This window comes from Tiliqua scincoides, chromosome 4 (assembly GCF_035046505.1).
Source record: "Tiliqua scincoides isolate rTilSci1 chromosome 4, rTilSci1.hap2, whole genome shotgun sequence".
NCBI lineage: Eukaryota > Metazoa > Chordata > Lepidosauria > Squamata > Scincidae > Tiliqua > Tiliqua scincoides.
The window spans coordinates 209194316-209215636 of NC_089824.1; the positions used below are offsets into that span (position 1 = coordinate 209194316).

Below are 21321 nucleotides of genomic sequence, written 5' to 3' on the forward strand. Positions count from 1 at the left end.
CACAACAAACACTGGTAAGAGGCTCAGAGCAAATGGGAGGGCATTTTCTACTGTGCAAAAAGTGCATACTGGAGCTCTGAATGCTGAGCCAAACCTCCTACCACTGCTTGCCATGTTGCATTGCTGCTCTTGCTGTCAGGTGGCAGGGTCTGGGGGTCTCACATGTACCGCCAGACACCACCTCAAGTACCACTGGCAGTACAATACCACTGGTTGAGAAATGCTGAAGTATTGGATTGTGCCGCAAGTCTTACACTGCAATCTTACATAGCATTTACATGGGAGTGCGCCCCACATAAGTCAATGGTTGGCAATCTTCAGTCTCAAAAGACTATGGTAGAAGCCTACAGCACCCAGTATTCCCAGATGGTCTCCCATCCAAGTACTAACCAGGCCTGACCCTGCTTAGCTTCCGATATCATTTACTTAAGTATAGCAGTGGTTCCCAAACTGTCCATGATGGCATCCTAGGATGTCGCAGCAAACTCACAGGGGTGCTGGCTCCCCGGTTTTTGCCATCTTGGTCACACTGAGATTATGTGAGATCTAGTGAGATCACACAGTCGTACGAGTTGTCGTGCAATCTAGGGGGAGTGCTCACGGCCATTTTGTCCTCCCATGGTGTGGCACTGCCGCAACAGGGCACAGTGGCAGGCCTGCAGGGGGGCAAAAGCCCCTAGCGCCACACCCTTGCGGTGTTGCAAACCACTCAGAAAGCCTTCTGAGGCTTCCAACGCAATCTTAAGCAGTACTTGCTGTTTCCCAGAAGTACTATTTAAGACCGTGTGGGAAGCTCAGAAGGCTTTCCGAGTCGTCCGTAACATGGTGCAAGGCTCTGTTGCTCTGAGTAGGTAATGGGGGGGGGGGGTTGGCTTGGTATGGTGGAGCAACATTGTGGACCTGCACCCCGGGGTACAACAAGGGGCAAGTCTGTAACTTAGGGCAACATGAAAGAATTCCTGCAATACTAAGGACGCCATTACCAGAGTAAGTTTGGGAATTGCAGATGTATAGGATTGCACTGTCAGCCAATCAGCTTGTACTTTATTTTTATTTTTAATCATCTAATGCAGTCAATGAAAATGTTAAAGGGATACTTCTATACATTAGTAACATCTTAAATAGGTGTTATTTGGAAGGGAAGGAAATCAACAAGAAAATGTACTCAGCCAAGTGATTAGGCAGCAATGCAGTTTGGAGAGTCATGCAGGGGTGTATAATTGACTCTAAGCCACAGCTGAGCTGTTGGACAAGGGCCCTTATCCTTCTGGCAAAGAATGCCCTACCCCACAGGATTGCTGCAGGGGCAAATAGAGTAAGAAGATATTAGGAAGATGGTATAATAATAATAAGATTGTAACATGCTTCACAAATGAAAGGTGATTTGTGAACTTTAATTAGTAGTTTTCTTGATTGCATACTGATTGCTTCTTAGAATTTGACAGAGAAGTGTAAAAACCAGCACCAGCTGGTCTCCTAGAGCTATTTTTTTAACCTCGCATAAAATTAAGCTAACCAAAAATAAAATCAAAAATCCCTATTTTCTTTTTTCAGAAGCCCAAAGGTAAAAAAGATTACACTAACATATATTAACTTTTATTATGTAACAGTAACATAAGAAATAAATGTATGAATTCATATGGCCTTTACAAAAAGACAGAAAAGATATTGCACCAAGTTTAGGTACCGGCTATTTGGACTGAATATTTGCTCAACAGATATCAGGCACAACACAGCTGGAATTAAGCATGTTTATGCCTCATTGATTCCAATCAGAGAGTTCGGCACATGCTTACATCCCTCGCCTTGAAATCCATGGGTTTTTAAAGTGCTTAACTTTGGCTGGACCATGCCCCCCTCCCATATCCATCATCATTATATACATTTGTGGAGTTAAGGCAAAACCAGATGACATCTCAAACCACAACAGAAGGCTTGAAAAATGGACATAATTAAAAACAAGAGGGGAGAATTTCTATCTCCGGCTAATGAATTAGCTGTGCCTAAGGAAAGAATCCCTTCGGTGTTTTAATAAAGTGGTTATTATCAATCATGTTAATTAAAGGTGAAGAATATGTGTAGTTTTCCTATAGAGCAAGGCTGTTTTGCAAAGGTTTGCCAAAACGATCCTGTTTAACCCTGGTAAGCAATTTTGTTCGCATGATAATCTCTTCTCGTTATTAGAAAATACTTTCTGTAGAATATAAATTCCTTCAATGTGCAAATAACATCCAAGTATGACTTACAGACTTTCAGCGGGATGGTCCTCTTAGAGATTAAATATTTGAAAGAAAACATCTAAGTGAATCATCCGGCTCACTGTACAAAGAGCAGTAATGAAGTCAATCACTTATCAATAACCATTATCTCTTCTTTCCCAACTGAACGGAATGGATTTATGTTAATTTTTTTAGACTGAGGGGAACAAGGACATGGTATAATTAATATATAAATGAACAGTTCTTTGGCAGCTATGCATTAAATCTTGATTGAAGACCAAACTCAAAGATTCTTATCAACCTGGTTGCCAGTCTTTTAAAAAATATAATTTAAAAAAAAGAACAAAAATACAACAATAATTATCCACTTCTCCCACAAATCCAATATGTCCAATAAAGGAACTCTGAATAAATCTTGCAGGCAACTTTATTCTTTAACATTAAGCATAGATATTTATTGTCTGCTTTAAGTCTGAATCCAAATGCACCGGATTTAAACACACAAAATTCGGTGAAATCTCAGAGTAGTTCAGGTAGGGTCAAATGCCATAAATAGAATCCATATTCACCCATGAGAAACCAAGCAAGAAAACATCAATCCAAGGATGAGAAGATGATCTTCAAAGAACAGAAGCAATGACTGGTCCACACCTGGATGAATGTCACAGGGAAATTGACCTTACAGGGGGAAGACCAGGAAGCCAGAAAATGTAGAGTACTGCCATCCGCCAACCAGATTACCTTTCTCCAGTTTCAGGTAAACCTTGTCTTCCTTGTCTAAATAGAGTAGGACTCCATTTGTGGCGGCTTCACGAGTGACGTCTTTGTCCCCAGCAAAAGCGGAAATGACTGGTTTTCCATTTAGCATCAAGTTAACCTACAAGAAGAAAAGCACTGAAAAAACTCAATATAACAAACAACTAGGGACATTAATGAGCTATGCAAACAAAAACCATTAGAAGCTCTATCTAGCCTGGGGCCTGCAGACTGTTCCCCACTCCTTCCAACATGATTTCAAAAACAGCTGTAATGAATAATTAGGGCCCAAATTCCTAACCAACTTTCCAGCGCCGGCATAGCTGTGCCAATGGGATGTTTGCTACATTCTGTAGTTGGGTGGCACTCAAAGAGGCCTCCTCAAAGTAAGGGAATGCTTGTTCCCTTACCTTGGAGTTGCATTGCCCTTATGTCGGTGCTGGAAAGTGACTTAGCATTGACCCTTGAGTGGATGACAAACTGCACCCTCATTGGTGGACCCAAGGTGGAAAAAAGGGCCTTCTGAGGCCCACACCTTAGAGAGGCACTTCCAGTTTTTGTGAAAACTGGAAGTGCCTTGCTAAGGCCTCCAGGAGGCCTTCTGAGACCTTCTGAGTAGCTGGGAGGCTGTGCACAGCTTCCCCCCTCCTCAGACCATCTTTTGGGCACAACTGGAAATGATGCGGGGGTGTTAAATTTGATTTTGTAGTATGGGAGTGTTAAAAATTGTTGTGCCCACAGGTGTTAGATGCTTTGAACCACTGTTGTCACTCATTTTAGTTTTCAGACCTGTTCACAACCATTCCTTTTCTCAAACCACCACTACTTGAGGTGATGGGAGGATACTTGAGACAGCCAAAACAACTCTCAAATTTGGGTATATGTTCTAACCTGAGGGAGCTTCCATTTCATTGCCATAGAACTGGGGACATGTTCTCTTGTTCTAGCCTCTTCTGAGTGGTTTTGCATCTTTTCAGAAAGGTCTGTGAAAAATTACTGGAGAAGTAGGGTCCATTTCTAGGGGGTGAAAGGTTCTCAAAAAAATTTTTTTCCTTTTGAGCTTACACCAGACAATTTGCCAGGTAATAGTTTCCTGTTACAAGAATTCTGTTCCATTCACAAAGATTTTAGTACCTTGCAAGTACACAAAAACTATCAAGAGTCTGTCCAAAAGTCAACAATGAATTATCTACCCACTAGGCCATACCTTCCTGGGCTGATCTTACAAGCCATGCTGGGCAAGGATCAAGTGGTGATGCAACCAGACTCACACTCCAGATGATCCTGTCCAGGTTGTGCACAGTTGTGACCCTGAACCACTAACCCCTCTCACCGAGATTGCAGCTAGAAGAATGAAGTGAGCCCCTCACCCTTACAACTCCTACAACTCACCCCCCCCCCCATAAGAACATAAGAACAGCCCCACTGGATCAGGCCACAGGCCCATCTAGTCCAACCTCTTGTATCTCACAGCGGCCCACCAAATATATGGACAAAACACTACAGCATTCTGCATTGCGGCTGCACTGTGCTGGAAAGTTGGACAGGATTGGGCCCTTAGTCATAAGAACAGCCCCACTGGATCAGGCCATAGGCCCATCCAGTCCAGCCTCCTGTATCTCACAGCAGCCCTACCAAATGCCCCAGGGAGCACACCAGATAACAAGAGACCTCATCCTGGTGCCCTCCCTTGCATCTGGCATTCTGACATAGCCCATTTCTAAAATCTTTAATTTTATTCTTTACTCCCCCACTCTTTACTCATAACACCTCACTCCATCCCCATCCTGGTCACTAGAAAGCGCATGAGAAATGGAAAGGAAATGGCAAATGCTCAGAAGTCTGCCAAAGAACCAGCTCTTCCTTAGCCCCCTTGGCCACCAGCCCCTCCCCTCAACCCTACTACCCTGCCAGGCCTCCTCCTCCATTCTCACATAACAGCATATATGTGAATGCAAGAAACCTCATCTGCTGCCTTGAACACTTTTGTTTGCATGGGAGAGGCAAGATATCAATCTTTTGTACAATGTATTTTAATAATCTGGCTCAGCACACCCTTGTGCTAGGCTAACTCCAGCTCTGGGTCCACGGGAAGGTTAGCGACAGTGCACGGTAGCGGTGAGCTGGCACACAAAGTTCTGGATTGCGCCCTTAATCAGTACAAAGGGGTTTTTTAATCATATTATAAAGTTAGCTAATTTACAGTCCATACATGTGCATGCAGTGGGTTGGGGGAAGGGATAAGTAGGCCATGGAAAGGTAATTAAAACTTTATCTTACTTCCCACTAGGCCATCTCGCCTCCAATAGGTCTCCTCAGGCAATGCCTCCATTTTGCTCTTGGGACCCGGAATGGCTGGGAAGGGGAGGGCGAGCCACTTGCACATCACGGTGAGGGTCCCTGCCAAACTTGGTGCTTTGCACCCCCTCTAGCTACGCCATTGCCTGCACCAGCTATTAAACAATCTAGGTTGAACATTAAAGATCAAACCACAATAAATGAGTATGCCTAGTTACTCCAGGGAGTCATGAAGTCAACAAAGGCGGTAACTTCTTGACTTAATCCTAACTGCTTTCCAAGATCTAGTACAAGATGCAAGCAGTACTGAACTTCTTGGAAACAGTGGTCACAGCAAGAGCAAGTTCAGTGTACGATGTGATTGGAAAATTGCCCAGGAACTCCAACAGAGTCATATTTCATTTTAAAAGGGGTTGTTGTTCTTTTCAAAACTAAGAAGAGTAGGTAGAAGGAAACTCAAAGTTCATAGTCAGTGAGGTCAAATCCTTTTAGAAGTATGGAAGTTACTGAAGCGCAAGAACAATGTGCCTCACATATTAGAAAAGGCACCAACAGTTCCAAAAAAATGCATGTATGGTTAGAAAGAAATGGAAGACATAAAAGGCAAAAAGCCTTAATGGGGGGGGGGGGGAAGAGAGATTTGACTGAAGAAGAAAATTAAAAGGAGTCCAAGGAAGGCAAACCATATGTAAGACCAATGATTAAGAAATTTGAAGAGCACGTGGCTAAAAATATTTTTTAATACCTGGTAATAAATGTTATTTAAATGCAACAGAATCAGGAAACAGCTAAGGCAGTGGTTCCCAAACTGTGGGTTGGGACCCACTGGTGGGTCGCCAAAAGGGTGATGGAAAGATCAGATAACTTAATTGCCTCAAACTCTGAGGCTATTCAAAAATCAGATACTCGAGCAGCTAATTACCCTGCAAAGAGCTTAGCTCCTGCAGTTTACAAGCATATGCAAATATAGGGAGATAAATATTTCAGGGTCTTTTTTCTGGTTATTATTACTTTTCAAATAAAATATTATTTCTTTCTAGATCCATTTTTAAAAGTCTGGTAAACCTAGGTGGGTCCAGGGTGTCAGTTTCAAAAGTGGGTCCCAGTGCTCAAAATGTTTGGGAACCACTGAGCTAAGGCCAAAAGATGCCTAAAGGAACACTGTAGGCTGAGAAATGGCAGAGAACCAACATGTATTCTTTGCATCATTTTCTGTGGCCAAAGACACAGATCTCATTGGATCCTGTGTTCCAGTTAGTTCCAGAAAGTTCAATGTTTGTTGCCAAAATGTTGCCATTTCAGGAGGAAGCAAAAATGATCGCCTGCTTCAGAGCTTTCATTCATTTTTGTTCCCACAATCCTCTGCTGCTCCATACCCATTACCAAGGCAACTGAGTTGATACTCTCTTGCATTGAGACTCATGTCTAAATGGGCATCCCCTTGACACCGCTGAAGGGCAGACAAAGATCATCTTTTACGTTTACAATGCATCTGAATGCAGCTGTCATTCCTCTGCCCTACATTTTAAGGGATGGAATGCATGTTTGCACATGTATTCCAGTATGAGGGAGCATCAACCCAGCTTGTCTCAGCAATGGGCACATAATCCCTTCCCTCAGCACCCATCCCCTTCCAAACAGTTGCTCATCCATTTGCAAAGGGGAACAAAAAAGTACCAAATGGAGAGTCATGTTTTATGGGAGGCCTATTGTGGAATGTGCATGTCCTCCTCCCCATTTTGGCTCAACACCAACTTAACTGGTTGGGGCAGTGCATGTAAAACTTGTGTTAGATAACACAACAGCCAAAGTCTGAAATTTTTAAACCAAAAATTAAAAAAAATAGTATGTCACTTGGCTAGATGGCATTCACCCCCTCAGGTCTTAGAAAACTCCACTGATTCCACCCCTTCCCAGGCCTGAACTGCCTCCTGTCCTGCCCTCCTCCACCTAAAAATGCCACCCCTGAAACACCCTCCTGCCACCCTCTCTCACCCTCTGTCCTGTGCTGATAGGTGCAGCACTCACCATTGCTGGCCTGCGCAGGAATCTGAGCCAGCACTGGCAGGCTGGCATACATCATTGTGCTGGTGCACCCAACTCATGAGTTGGCATATTTACAGCACACCTGAGTTAGTGGGCCTGCACCAATTCAATGACCAGTTTGGATTGTTCTGTCCATTCATTCAGGATACAATCTGATACACACTTTCCTGGGATTAAGTCCCATTGAATACAGATACAAGGACATCTACAAGAGGGATCTGAAGGCCTTAGGAGTGGACCTCAACAGGTGGGAAACCCTGGCCTCTGAGCGGCCCGCTTGGAGGCAGGCTGTGCAGCATGGCCTTTCCCAGATTGAAGAGACACTTGGCCAACAGACTGAGGCAAAGAGGCAAAGAAGGAAGGCCCACAGCCACGGAGACAGACCAGGGTCAGACTGCACTTGCTCCCGGTGTGGAAGGGATTGTCACTCCCGAATTGGCCTTTTCAGCCACACTAGATGCTTTTCCAGAACCACCATTCAGAGTGCGATACCATAGTCTTTCGAGACTGAAGGTTGCCAACAACTTCTGAGTAGCCTTGCCTAGGATTGGGCTAGTAAACCAATTAAACCAATTAAAACTAGTTTAAAAACAAGAATACATTCTCAACAGAGAGAGTGAGCAGTGCTATTGAACTTTTTCATGAGTAATCTGGAATTCAGGTAGCTAGGTAGGTTTAAGGATGAATCTGTGTTAATCAACAGAGTGAAATCTCAGTGTGACTGTGAAGAGCTTCAAAAGGAATTGGGGGGGGGGGGAAACTAACCATGATCTCATTGTTTACAAAATGAAAAGTTTTCAGAAATAAAAATATCTTCAGCTTCTGCTGAAGCTGTATAAAGAGAAAGCAGGCCAGCAGCGAGCCTCACCTCCCCACGAAGGGTGTTCCACAGTTGCGATGCTACCACCAGAAAGGCCCAGCTTGTAATAGTCACCAACTCTGCATCTATCAGTGATGGAGCAGAGTGGAAGGTCTCTGTGGCCACTCTCAAGGGCCAGCCAGTTTCATATTTTGGCAAAGAGTCCTTAAGGTAACTGGGTCCCAAGCAGTTTAGGGTTTTAAAGCCCAAAGTCAGCATTTTGAATGTGACTTCGAAGCACATTGGTAGCTAATGGAGCCCGAATCTGCATAACATAGTCCAAGTGGCTTTCCAGACCAATTTGTCATGTATACTTCACAGATTGATGTCTCCAAGCTCCCTTCAAATTGAGCCCTATGTGTAGTATTTTGCAGTAACCTAACCTAGGTGTAACCAGTGCATGGAACAACGCAGGTCTGCAAAACCGAGAGTCAGAAAAAAATTTATGGTGGTTTTATAAGAATTTGGGGTGCTGATTCAAAAAATGGCATCCGTTTTGCCCTATGACGTCTAGTTTTGGAGGTATGGCATAGTCTTGTTAGTGGATGGTTCAAGCAGAATCTGGAAACTGGATGAATTAGGGCAAAACGGATGCCAGTTTTTAAATCAGCACCCCAAGTTTACCCAGGAATAGGTCTAGCTTTTAAGACAGCAAAATGTGTGTTGGCCTGTGTAATTGAACCAGGATCTCTTAACTGTTAATAGTTCAACCAGCCAAAGCCAGCGATAAGCACTCCTGGCTACAGATGGGATGAAATCCTATCCAGGCGTGCTGTTCAAACCCCCACCTCTCCTCATGGGTACCCATCTGGTTGCTACTGAACATTACAGAAAGTGCATGCTTAAAGGAACATGATTGTCAGCTCCATGCCATTACAGCGATTGATGTAGTTCCTACATCTGGACATTACTGAATCTGCATGGGGTCATAGTTCTCCTACTCCTGTGGCAATATATTAACTGGATTAACAACAGTCTTTGTATGAATGGGAGACAAGCATGAGCTTTGTGACAAGTGACAACATCTAGGTTAAAGTAGACCTCATACAGATTTCCACATCCTTAGATAATCTTGCTATTTTCTTCAAATGACGCACTAACCTGAATGTCGTGAGGGCATTAGTGCATCCCATAGCTGGTATTTATTACACTTTGATGCGTGATATCAGTGTGCTTATTACATAGTATATAATGACACACTGAAAACAGAAGGAAATTGCAGTTGTAGTCTTCACCATACACCACGATAAAATGTCAGCAATCCAGAGAGCTAGCACTGTTTTTTAACAGAGTATTCCTGGGAATGCTAGTGAAGCTGAAAAGTTATCATTGATAGCCATGGGTCAAAACAAACCAACTTCTTAAACAGACACCTGAGGTCATTCAGTGACCTCTAAACCTCCATAGGCACTTGACAACCTCTATATTCTAGAAGATTGGTTATAGCTGTCATTGCATTATTGAGGTGTGCTTCAATGTCATTCATATTCATTCATTCAGACCCCATTACAATGAATAAAGATTATAATGTAGTTGTGCTTATTAAGAAGGTGGGCTGGAGGAGTGGGTTACACTGCACATGTATGGGGGAAGAGGGAAGACTCAGAAAAACACTATCTTCTTATCACCCACTGACATAGATGTATTGTAAGAAAAGAACAGACTCAAGGTCGCCCAATGAGTTTCAAGTTTCAGGGATTTGAAGCCAAAACTTTTTTTGGCCAAAGTCTACCATTATACTACACCAGTTCTCAGAGTAGTTGGGAGTTGAGAAATGAGGGTGGTTGGTAACACCCTAGTGCTGGAGACATCAATTAGGTGTCAAGTGGTTTACTTAGAGCAGTCTTGAAGGGCTAGCAAGTTAGGGCACAGGGAAAATAAGTCTCCTGGGATATGCCTGCCTCACTTGCCCAAAGTTAATAGATTCAAGGGGTGAACTTGAACAGGCTAACCTCAGCATGTTACACTATGCATGATGGCGAGGAAATGGACACAGTATCGAAAGGGGACATTGGTAATACTTCCCCTTTCTGTAAGCCTCCCCACTCCCTACCTTAGATTGCCAATCCCTACTCTACATGGTTCAAGGGCACATGATGCAGCCACTTTTCTCAGCTGAAGCAGGTCTAGGCCTAATCAGTGCCTGTATGAGAGGCCAACCTGGGAGCTCCATGTATATCACACCAAGTTCCATGAGGAAACCAAGCAATCAAATACTGTCTAGAAGGGATGTGGCACACTCTGACTCAAGAACATCACTGAAATATCTTGGTCTTGGCCAAGCTGATCTCTATCTATCTCTGAACACTACTACAATGCTTGTTAAGACTCATCCAAATGGTTCCATCTGAACTCTTCCTATTTACAATAATTGTTTTTGAGTCATTAATCAATTATTATTGTAAAAATGGGAAGGAAGGAAGGAAGGAAGGAAGGAAGGAAGGAAGGAAGGAAGGAAGGCTAACGAATACATTTCCATAGGTTGAACCAACGTACCTGGATAGTTTGGCTCTGGTAAACTTTAATTACATGAAAATTAAAACTGTAAATTCCTTTTCTTGGTGCTACGAAGACTGACTCCAATGTAAAGAAATTGCCCACGTTTACTAGGATCTACAAATTAAAGAAAAAAACAAGAGTTAATGGAAGCATTCAATGTTCCGGAAAAGAATATAATTAATTTGCAAGAGAGGCAAGATTTATTATCATGCTTATTCCCAACGAAGTTGAGGGCTTTAAAAAAAATGTCACCTCAGTATGTGTTTATACTGATATTGTATATATAAAATTATTATTTGCTAGCACATAAAAGATTTGTTTTCAGCATGATTGAATCAGCTTGGAAAATTCCTTTCTAAAACTGAAATCCTATGTATGCTTCGATGGGAGTAAGCCCCACTGAGCTCTGTAGGGCTCACTTCCAAGTGTGGATGAATAAAACTAGACTTCAGATGCTTGGGACTGACATCTAAGAGTTTCCTGGTTTCCCTAAACTCTTGCTCAGTTTTAGCGATGCAAGTCACCCCATCAGTGAGAGTGGACTTGCTCAGACAGTCCCTTGACAGTGCAATTTTCAAAGCACTCTAGTGATGCAAACCCCCACCAAAATAACCAAGATAAGCACAAACGGAGCACACCGAACACCGACAGCTGCATCAGCAGCACAAAGGTATGATGTTACACCAGCATTGCAGTCTGCGATGCCTCTGACACTGCAGAAAGATGTGCCAGATATGCAAATGTCAAGGGTTCGGTCACAAGGTGGAAAGACTTCACACCATGGAGTCTAAGACTGCTGTGCGTTTGCTATATGAGAAGGCTGAACGTTTGCTCAGTAGGAAGGCCTATTAAGCTACGAGTCAAATCAAAGGTGACTTGAATTCTTGCTGTATTTTTAGGCTGCACACATGGGAGTTAATCCAAATTGGGACCACTGCAGAGGAATAAGGGGGCTAATCTTAACCTACTGTGGGCCCAATCTGATCAGGGACCACATAAGTTGTCGTGTGAAAAAGTTTCCGTTAGCTTTGATGAGCAAATAATATGCGCCCTGGTCCCTGATTAAGATTAGAACCATGGGGGGGGGGGTCAGAACCTCTTATTCCTCCAAACGCTTGTTGTCCTCCTAATCCTAACCCAGATTGGGCCTCACATGCATGAAATAAAAGTGGGGAAGCCAGGACTGGAGATGGAGTTTGACCCAAGGTCACCCAGTAAACTCTATGACTCAGCAGGGATTTCACCATACTTACTAACTACTATACTGTACCGGCTATACTCAATCTGTCCTTTAAACCTCCTGTTGCTTGGATCTTGCTAACTCAGGGTGCATTTTCTCCCATATGTCTCTGCCCATGTCCTATATCAGCAGTTTTCAACCTGTATGTCCTGGCACATTGATATGCCACAAATGGTCCTCAGTTGTATTGTGGGAATTTGGAGAAGGGTCATTTATTTGTAGGGCAATTGGGGGATGTGAACCCCCCACCTCCAGCATGGTGTGCCATATCAATTGTCAACAAATTGATGGTTTAAATTGATGGACAATTTAAGTGCTTTGTCAGTGTGATGTGAGATGAAAAAGGTTGGAAACCACTGCCCTATATCATCACTTAGGCCCTGCTCTTTGTTCCACCATATGCTCAAATTAACAGCGCAATCCTACCATATACTCACCTAATGCCAGTGGAGCACGCACTCCGCCAGCCTATGTTGTCAGAAGTGTGCCATAAAGCATGTTACAGTAGCGTAGGACATTGTGGCGCCAGCTGGAATGCCTGTGTACACTGCACATGCAAGTGCAAGGCCCACACGCACCAGAGCAGGTAAGTCACATGCTGGGCAGTGGGGGGTAGGGGGAGGGCAAAATGGAGTAAGGGAGGGGTCAAATGTCCCCTTACCTTGGGGAGACCTCCAGAAACCTCATTTCCCATGCTGGATATAGCAGAGGCCATTCTAGCATCGCTGCATCACAGCATGGAAAATTAGTTAGCTTTGGGCTGTTCAGGACCTAACTAAAGATGATGCTGAATATCATTTCCTGGTCCAGTTTCTACCTTTTGAAGTAGCTGTTGTAAGAGAACCAGATATATGACCCAAATCCTAATCAGCTTTCAAGCACTGACATAGCTGTGGCAATGGGGCACGTGCTGCATCCTGCAATTGGGTGGCAGTCATGAAGGCCTTCTCAAGGTAAGAGAATGGTTGTTCCTTGGAGCTGCATTGCCCTTGCCTTGGGGCTGGAAAATTGATTAGGATCGCCCCCTCTCACATAACACCAGAACCAGGGGACATCCACTAAAATTGAGTGTTGGGAGAGTTAGAACAGACAAAAGAAAATATTTCTTTACTCAGCGTGTGGTTGGTCTGTGGAACTCCTTGCCACAGGATGTGGTGATGGCATCTGGCCTAGATGCCTTTAAAAGGGGATTGGACAAATTTCTGGAGGAAAATTCCATTACGGGTTACAAGCCATGATGCCTATGTGCAACCTCCTGATTTTAGAAATGGGTTATGTCAGAATGCCAGATGCAAGGGAGGGCACCAGGATGAGGTCTCTTGCTATCTGGTGTGCTCCCTGGGGCATTTGGTGGGCCGCTGTGAGATACAGGAAGCTGGACTAGATGGGCCTATGGCCTGATCCAGCGGGGTTGTTCTTATGTTACCCTATGTCACAGGAGTAGAGGATGTTTAACTCTTTAATTCCATATTGACTTTGAGCCTAAGGGCGCAATCCTAACTCATGCTGGAGCAGGCAGGCCTGCGGGCCTGCACTGTATCCAGAGCAAGTTTGGGGCCAAAATCAGTACAACCTGAGGCAAGGGGAAAACTCTCCCCTTGTGCCATGTCACGCTACACTGACCCCAGTGGGTCTACCCAGGTCTACACCACCTCAGGAAGTGGTGTAAATCCTCGTAGACTGCAGTAGCCAGAGGTTGCTCCATGCCACTCGGGAATGGGGTCAGGATCTGGCATAACAGTCGGATCCTGGCCCCGCCTCCCACTCCCCACCCACCTTCTCCATGAATGCCCTCTGCCTGGCCTCCCCCCACCCCAAAACGCCTCACTCCCAAGCTGAGCTTGGCCGACGCAAATGCACCCCACTGGGCCTGGATCCGGCACAGGAAGGCCAGCACAACTCCTTGCGCTGGCCTCCCCAACTCTAAAGTCAATGCAAACATGCCTTACAGCATACAACACCCCCAGGTTGGCACCAGTGACTTGTGCCGGCCTAACTAGGGAGTTAGGATTGCGCTGCACAACATCTATTTGAACCTTTCCCCCATGTGCCACTGCAGCAGATGGCAACTCTTGAGAAAAATATATGCACTGGGAGGAATTTTCAATTGCAAAAATGGCATAGAATCGAAGGGCTAACCATTCCTGTGTCACTGTTCTAACCTGGAAGCTCCCCAAAAGCTATTTTCAGAGAAATAAAAACCCAGATTAGATGATGGCATGTTTGGCCTTCCTAGTTGCACAACAGAAGCTTTTGAGATATGGTATTCACCCTCTGGAATGAACTTCCTAGGGAATTCAGCATCACTTTTCTTGCTAACAGCTAAAGATTTGTTTGTTTTCTTATTGGTTGATGTTGTAGCGAATGTTTTATTGGCTGCTTTGTAGTGTTTTAATTCTTTTTTATTGCGCATTTTATTGTGTTTATTATTATTTTATGCACATTGATTTGAGCGGGAATGGCAAAGAAAGAAAGAAAGAAAGAAAGAAAGAAAGAAAGAAAGAAAGAAAGAAAGAAAGAAAGAAAGATTTAATGTAATGTAATGTAATGTAATTGAACCTAAATTATTTGATACACAATCTCCCCAAAATTCTCATACAGACATGTACATGTGTGTAACACACACACACACACACACACACACACACAGAGAGAGAGAGAGAGAGATCTCACCTATAAAAGAAAAAAATTTGCTCAGATACAGGATTCTTTTCCTTTCTATAGCCAGTGATCTGGGCACTCTGCTTTGCTGGATCATGAATGGTTCATGTGTTTAGGATTAAGGAATGAATCTGGAGTACCTCTGGACTGGTTCTAGGAACTTCAATGTGACATCAGTAGGAGTACCTTGGGAGAAGTCAAGTCCTATTTTCAGAGATTCCACCATATATTTCAAATCAACTATTGTACAGTCTTTTCCTAAAGCTCATTCCCAGTCAGGCTATCATTCAAAATTAAATCACTTAATGCTGGCCATTCTCCTTTATTATGTAGTAAGACCATCAGAGTATAAATAACGTAATAGGGTTATTTGAAGATATTGAGGTGAAGCTGGATCTGGGATGCCATGTGTTTAACCTACCAATGAAGGTATTAATAATTCTCATCTCTGTGAAAATCAACACGCTTTTGACCACTGGCTTCAGTGGCATCAGAAGGACTACACCAGATCCTAAATAGCATTGGCTAAATCAACGAATCAGCTTGGGACCCACTGTAAACCTGTTCTGTGAAGTGTATAAGATGCAGTTCCTGGCCTGCCCCATTTTTAGCCCTTGCTTCATGGGCTTAAAACCGAGCCTCATTGGTGTGTCTCGTCTTTCTCCCATTCTCTCCCCGTCTCCTATCTCCTTTATTCAGGGCCTCTGAGAGGAATTTTATTAGGGGGGTACAAAGTTTCTTTTGGGCCCCTTTGCAAAAGGAAAGGGGTGAAACAGACCGGAAAAGGGTGGAGATGGGTGAGTAGAATTGAAGCAGGGAGGAGCAAAACAGGGTGGGAAGAGGGTGGAGACAGCTGGAAGAGTCTTTGGAGCCCAAGTCTACCCACCCGTGTAGCATCAACAGCTAGATACAGTAATACAGAAAACCAAACACACTCCTAAGTCTCTCTAAATATTTTAAATACAGAAAATCATGCAGAAAATGACAGTTATCATATTCAGGCTCTCCCTAGAATGGAAGGTGTCCTGTCTACACTGCAATGTACTCCTGCATAAGCTGTAGCCCCTCAGCTATGTCCCTGAGCTCCTATACACTCCTTCAGGGTAAGCAGATCCACAAGCCAAAGAGCAACAGTAGCAGTCCAGTTTCCTCCCAGATTTGACACTGTGTTAAGGAGTGCATTCCTTGGTGTTAAGTATGCATTCCTTGGTCTGGCAAATAGCTGCAATAGCTGCAGTTGCATGCTCATGGTAGTGCCTCCAGCATCCTGTGCAGGCAACAAGTCTGAGTAGATAGGAAAATGTAAGATCCCGGGAAATTTTTGGGCCCCCGCCTTTGGCTCCTGGGCCCCCTTTTTAACCTTAACCTGCCTTTATTTATCTCTAATTAATTCCATCTCTGTAAAAAGCAAATGAACAAACACCACTTTGTGAAATAGAAAAGGGGGCAGGTGACTGAGGGCCATTAAAGAGTCGCCCATGACCTACACATTGGTTTATTCTTTCCAAGGTGGCAATGAATACTACCCATTTTTTAAATTATGTCTGATATTCTTCAGTGACAACGAGTGTGTCACTTCTGGAATGGAACCACAACACTTAGTGGTAACACTGCCTGGATCCCACTCCCAGAATTCCTGTCTTCTCTCTTTCTTCCTTTAAACCCTCCCTCAAAATCAATCTAGTCTCTGCGTTCACGCCTCTTCCTTATCCTCAGACAAAATTATGGCTAAGCACGTATAATTTCATTTACTCACAATTGCCTTTTATTGCTCTGCCTCACCCCTTTCTTCCAGCACTTCTATTATTTCCCCTTGCTAAGAGTAATATAATGTACTGATTAAGAGATGGGGAGCCTGATCCAACCTATGCCTGTCCCCACCAATGCAGCCACACTAATGGGGCATGTGCTGCATCCTGCAGGGTAGTTTTGGGTCCCAGAGGTAAGTTTTGAGTCCCTTATCTTCTCGAAGTAAGGGAAGATTTGTTCCTTTGCCCCAGGTCAAGCCTCTACTGCCCCCATGTGTTTACTCAGATCTGCATCAACTAGTTTGCTGGCGCACATCCAAGTGGAATTGGGAAGATGGATTGAAGATGAGAAAATGGGATGGGATATCAGCAAAACCGCTGCCACCAATCACCATCCCTTCCCACCCTCGACACATTTATCCTGCCCTGGTCTCCCACCTACTTCCCACCCACCACACTGATTTATCAGAGCTAGGGCTTCTCCAGAAGCCACTGGCACACAGCCATGGTTGCACACTCCTTGTGGCAGTGTCCTGGCTGCACAGAATGGTGGGTCACCGTAAAGCAGGTGGCACTGCCAAAATGTATGTTCTGGCAGTGCAGAGGCCCAGTAGAAATGCACCATGAATTAAGATTAGGCAGCTCCTAATTGAAACCTCACCTCTGCCATGAGCTCACCAGGTGGCTTTTGGCAAACTCTTTTTCTCTCAGCATCCTATTTGCAATATCCTATGCAATATCTGCAATATTAGAAAATGCTAACTTACCCTAAAGGGTCTCTAGTTACTGTCATTAATTTTGTTTTTAATCCTACTGTTCCTCCATGGAGCTCCAGGTGACATACATAGTCCTTCTCCCATTAACTCACAATAACCCTCTGAGGTAGGTTAGGCAGAGACTGGGCCAAAGTTATAGAATAAGCTTCCTGGTTGGATTATGACAAGAAAATATGTGTGAAGTGCTTTTCATGTTCCAAATTTTAGTCTAAGTGCAGATATTATTCTCCCACTTTTTATATTGTAATTTTCTCAAAGCAGGGACATATTCTTATGCTTATGCTTATGCTTATGCCACTCTGCAAAGTGACATGCACATTTCATGTGAGCTGATAATGGTGATGCACTTTCTTGGCACATAAGGTCCAAGGTCCAAACTACAAGATCTTCTGTGGAAGAGATGGGCAAGGCCTGCAACTTGAGGCCTGCGGCCAATCTGGGTAAATCATCCTGAGCCAGGTGATCTACTAGTGGGACGTACAGAGGAACTTGATCAGTTCCTACTTTTATGGAATTCCAGAAGAAATAGTTTCAAGATTTCCATTGTGATCTTTCTTGGGAGATAAATCACATACCATTTACATGCACAGCCATCAGCAGCAAAAAAACAACAACAACAACTGGTTATCTGATCTTGAATTGATCCCCATTATACCTCACTCCTAAAGACATCCACCTGAGTTCAATGGAAATGACTCTGAGGTAGTTTGGTTAAGCCTTGCGACTTTTAAGCTGAAATCAATCAGATTATCTTCCTAATAAAAATGTGTTTTTGGATTAGTGTGGGGATTGATTTCAGTTGTCATGACAATTGAGGAAGCACTATCTTTACATACAGCAAGTAACATGTGGGCTTCTTCTCCTTGCATGTTAATTGGAATGTGTGTGAAGATTGGAGGGTGAAATATGAATTCTGGTGAGTGGGTAGTGTCTGGTAGGAAACTGAGAACTGAATACCATAGCAGGAAGTAGTAGGCAATGAATTAGAAGGTATTTCTTGGTAATGCACAAGTGGTAGTGAAACAATCCACTTTTAAAATTCAAGCTTCATCACCTGTGCACAGGAAAAATCCTGTATTTTGCCTTGCACCACCTTCCCATAGATACAGGCAGCTGTCTGGTGCTTTGATGATTTCCAAGTCACTTACATGCCCACCTGTCTCCTTGTCTCTTGAAAAGGTTAATGACAGTATGACTGAATACGGTTCCCAGGACTCTTTGTAGTCATCGAAGAGGCTGAAGATCCATCATTCTCTTTGCGAATATGCTTTGCAAGGCTAAAGAGTAACTTGGGGGGGGGGGCTTAATTATACCACTGGGCTAATATTTGCAAAGGCAGGCTCCTCCACCTGCTTTTGTACGTAATGAGAAGAGGAATGATTGAGAAAATAGCTGATGGTAGAGAATTACACAATTCCCAAGAAGACACATACATTTCAAACTGGAGCTGACACAACACAAATACAGTACTGCTTCTTTTTTCCCTTTAAGTGGGCCTGATCCAGCCAAAATCCAGCTCTTGAGATTAGTATTGATTTCAGTAAGAGACTGGCACATAGACTTAACTCATAGAAAGAAACTGACTGAAAAGTGCTTAGGATAGATAGCTAGATTATATAGAATTGTATTTCCTCTGCTATAAAAGTAATAGATCACATTTGTTAATGGTATAAAACTGGCAATATGACCCCCTACTTTGAGGGAGGAATGAATACATGTATCTGTTCTGCCTGAAGACTGATCATATACTTGGTAAAGGAATTACTCAGTGACTGTCTATAGAGAGTGGGGTAGGAAGGAAACAAAAGGGGTGTGGGGGATGGAAGCCTTCCCTGTATTGCAAAATTCTGCAGTGATTCAACTAAGGTGCAGTGAATCTGTCACAGGACTGTTTCCGTATTGCTCAGGTAACAGTAGCAGTCTCTATGTGATTGCTGTATTGATGGCAATGTGATTGGACCAGAAAAAGCCATTTGCGTCCAGGTTGTGAGCTGTGTATAGATTCCACTTATGGATTTTGACACCTTCGAAAGTGATAAAAGGTCTGCACTGCTTGGAAAACAAGAATCTTCCAGAGGATTTGGATGTCTTTTTTGGATCTCTTAAATTCATTATTACCACTTTAGAACCTTCCAAACAAATCACCATTTTATCCTCAGATATCCATCCAGGCTGGAAAGCTGAAGTCCTATTCACACTTATTGGGAATAAACTCAAGTGGGAATTCATTGGTACTTACTTTGGCATAAGTATGCATGCCACTGGGCTCCAGGTCTACAGAAAACGTGTGACCTCCATATCTTACTCCCCCCATAACTTCAAATCCTCTGCAAACTGTTTACATGATCGGCTTATCCCATCTTCCTCATCACATAGAAATAATTTTTTAAAAAAATCATTAGCGTAGGATGTGAGCTCTCAGATGACAAATATTCATATGGGGGGGATGTCTAATGGTTACATAACCCTCCATCAGACTTTGATCTAGGGTGGAGCGTACATCAAAATCAATAAATAGTAACACAAGTGGGTTGATTCTCAGATGAAATCCACCTGGGTGATCCTGGTGACAGCCCAATGATTAATGCACATCATATGCTCCTTACAAGCAAATTTAACCATGCCTGATAAAATGAAATGGTTATCAAACTTCACTGGGAAGGCAGAAAAGTGCCAGCCAGGGAGATGGAAAAACCGTATCAATTGCGCAAGAGTTTGTAAGTTTCAACCCATGGCTTTCACCAGAGCATTCAAGAGTTCAGAGATTGGTTCCCACCTGTTGATCCCCATCAAGTCCTCTGAACGGATCTCTTCTCAGTTCCACAGAGCAAAGCAGCACTCCCTCGATCCCTTCCCTTTCCCAAGAGGGCACGCATCACGACATACTTTTGGCCATTCCAAAAATCTACCTTTTAACCTACACATTCATTGGCTCACCCCCCCCAAAAAAAGGCTCAGAAGCTGAACTGCCAAGCATTCGCTTGGGTTTGTGTTCGTCTTACCTGATCAAAGTAGATGATCCTGGTTTTGTTGCTCATCTCGGAGGGTTCGTGGTTGGTACTCCTGACGGCTGAGAAAGCAACCTTAGAGTTAGCAGCCCGTACGGAGATGCCCAGAGGAGAAGAGGACGACCCCTTGGCATCGGTGGCGGGGTTGGAGTCGCAAACTACCAAGCACTTGCCTTCCAGCACGATGGGCTCCGTGTCGTTCTGCGCCCAGACCGGGAAAGTGGGGAGAGTCAAAGCCAGGAGGACCGTCGGCACCATGGACAGCGCCCTGGTTGAAGCGCCCATGTTCAGCACCGGGAGGCGGACAGCGAAGCCGTGCTTGGAGCGCCCCAGCGACGCCTCTCCTTCCACCTCTCTCCACGTTTACACACACACCACGCCACAAAAGCCAGCGATCGCAGCCCGACCGGCAGCGTAAGAGTGGGGGGAACACCAAGCCCCCTCTAGCAGCCCATCAGCACCAGCTGAATCTCTCTTGCACAGTCCCAGCAATTCCAGCAAAAAAAAAAGTCCACTCTTCTCTCTGCTCCCTTTTTTTTTAAAGGTATGTCCTTTAAAGAGAGCTTCCAAACACGTCCCAGACAAGATCAGCACTTCCAAGTACCCTACTCTTCACCAACCAACCCCCCCTCCGCATCCAGGAGGAGAAGAGAGGGGGGAAGCCCTAAGGTGAATTATTGATATGAGAGAGAGAGAGAGAGAGAGAGAGAGAGAGAGAGAGAGAGAGAGAGAGAGAGAGAGAGGGAGGGAGGGAGGGAGGGAGGGAGAGAGAGAGAGAGAGATCAGGAAGAAATAAAAGCATTTGACGTAGCCATGGCTCTTCCCACTGAGATCCTGTCTGCCCTTCGCGTCCTGCAGGAACCTACTGAAGGCAGGCGCTCGCCCTCCACGCTGGCTCAGGCGCTGTGGTTGAGCTCATCTGCCACAACGCCTTGCTAAAGCGGAGTTCCCTCGCTCTTCACCACAATCCGCCCCCCCCCCCCCCAGCGTCAAGGCAGGCAGAATCAGCATGCCCAACCCTCCTGCGCACAACCATCGCCTTTTTCAGCTGCCTGCATCTAGGAGCTCTCCTGGAGAGGATGCTCTAAGGCTGTCGTCCCAGGCAGAACTTCTGAAAACAGTTGTTCGTTTTAAGATATGTAATAGGATCATGGAGCCCCCCCTTTCCCCAGGAAACCTTTCAGACCACTGAATATCTGCGCGCGCGCTCT

General features: G+C 44.3%; 1 protein-coding gene across 1 annotated transcript; it reads right to left on the minus strand.

The window, feature by feature from the left end:
* Window positions 1-2898: 2898 nt before the first annotated feature.
* CBLN4 (cerebellin 4 precursor) lies at window positions 2899-20395 on the minus strand. Its single transcript, XM_066625868.1, has 3 exons — window positions 20105-20395; window positions 10675-10791; window positions 2899-3096 (listed from the first exon to the last, which is right to left on the minus strand). Exons 1-3 carry the CDS (start codon window positions 20393-20395, stop codon window positions 2899-2901), a joined length of 606 nt encoding a protein of 201 aa, XP_066481965.1.
* Window positions 20396-21321: the final 926 nt, after the last annotated feature.

What these genes read in the sequence shown, in the direction of transcription:
- CBLN4 (XM_066625868.1), bottom strand. Translation starts at nt 20,395, where the DNA reads ATGGGCGCTTCAACCAGGGCGCTGTCCATGGTGCCGACGGTCCTCCTG. An exon ending in GGATCATCTACTTTGATCAG is followed by an intron (nt 10,792 to 20,104) that starts GTAAGACGAACA and finishes TTTAATTTGTAG; the next exon opens with ATCCTAGTAAACGTGGGCAA. An exon ending in ACCAGAGCCAAACTATCCAG is followed by an intron (nt 3,097 to 10,674) that starts GTACGTTGGTTC and finishes TTCTTCTTGTAG; the next exon opens with GTTAACTTGATGCTAAATGG.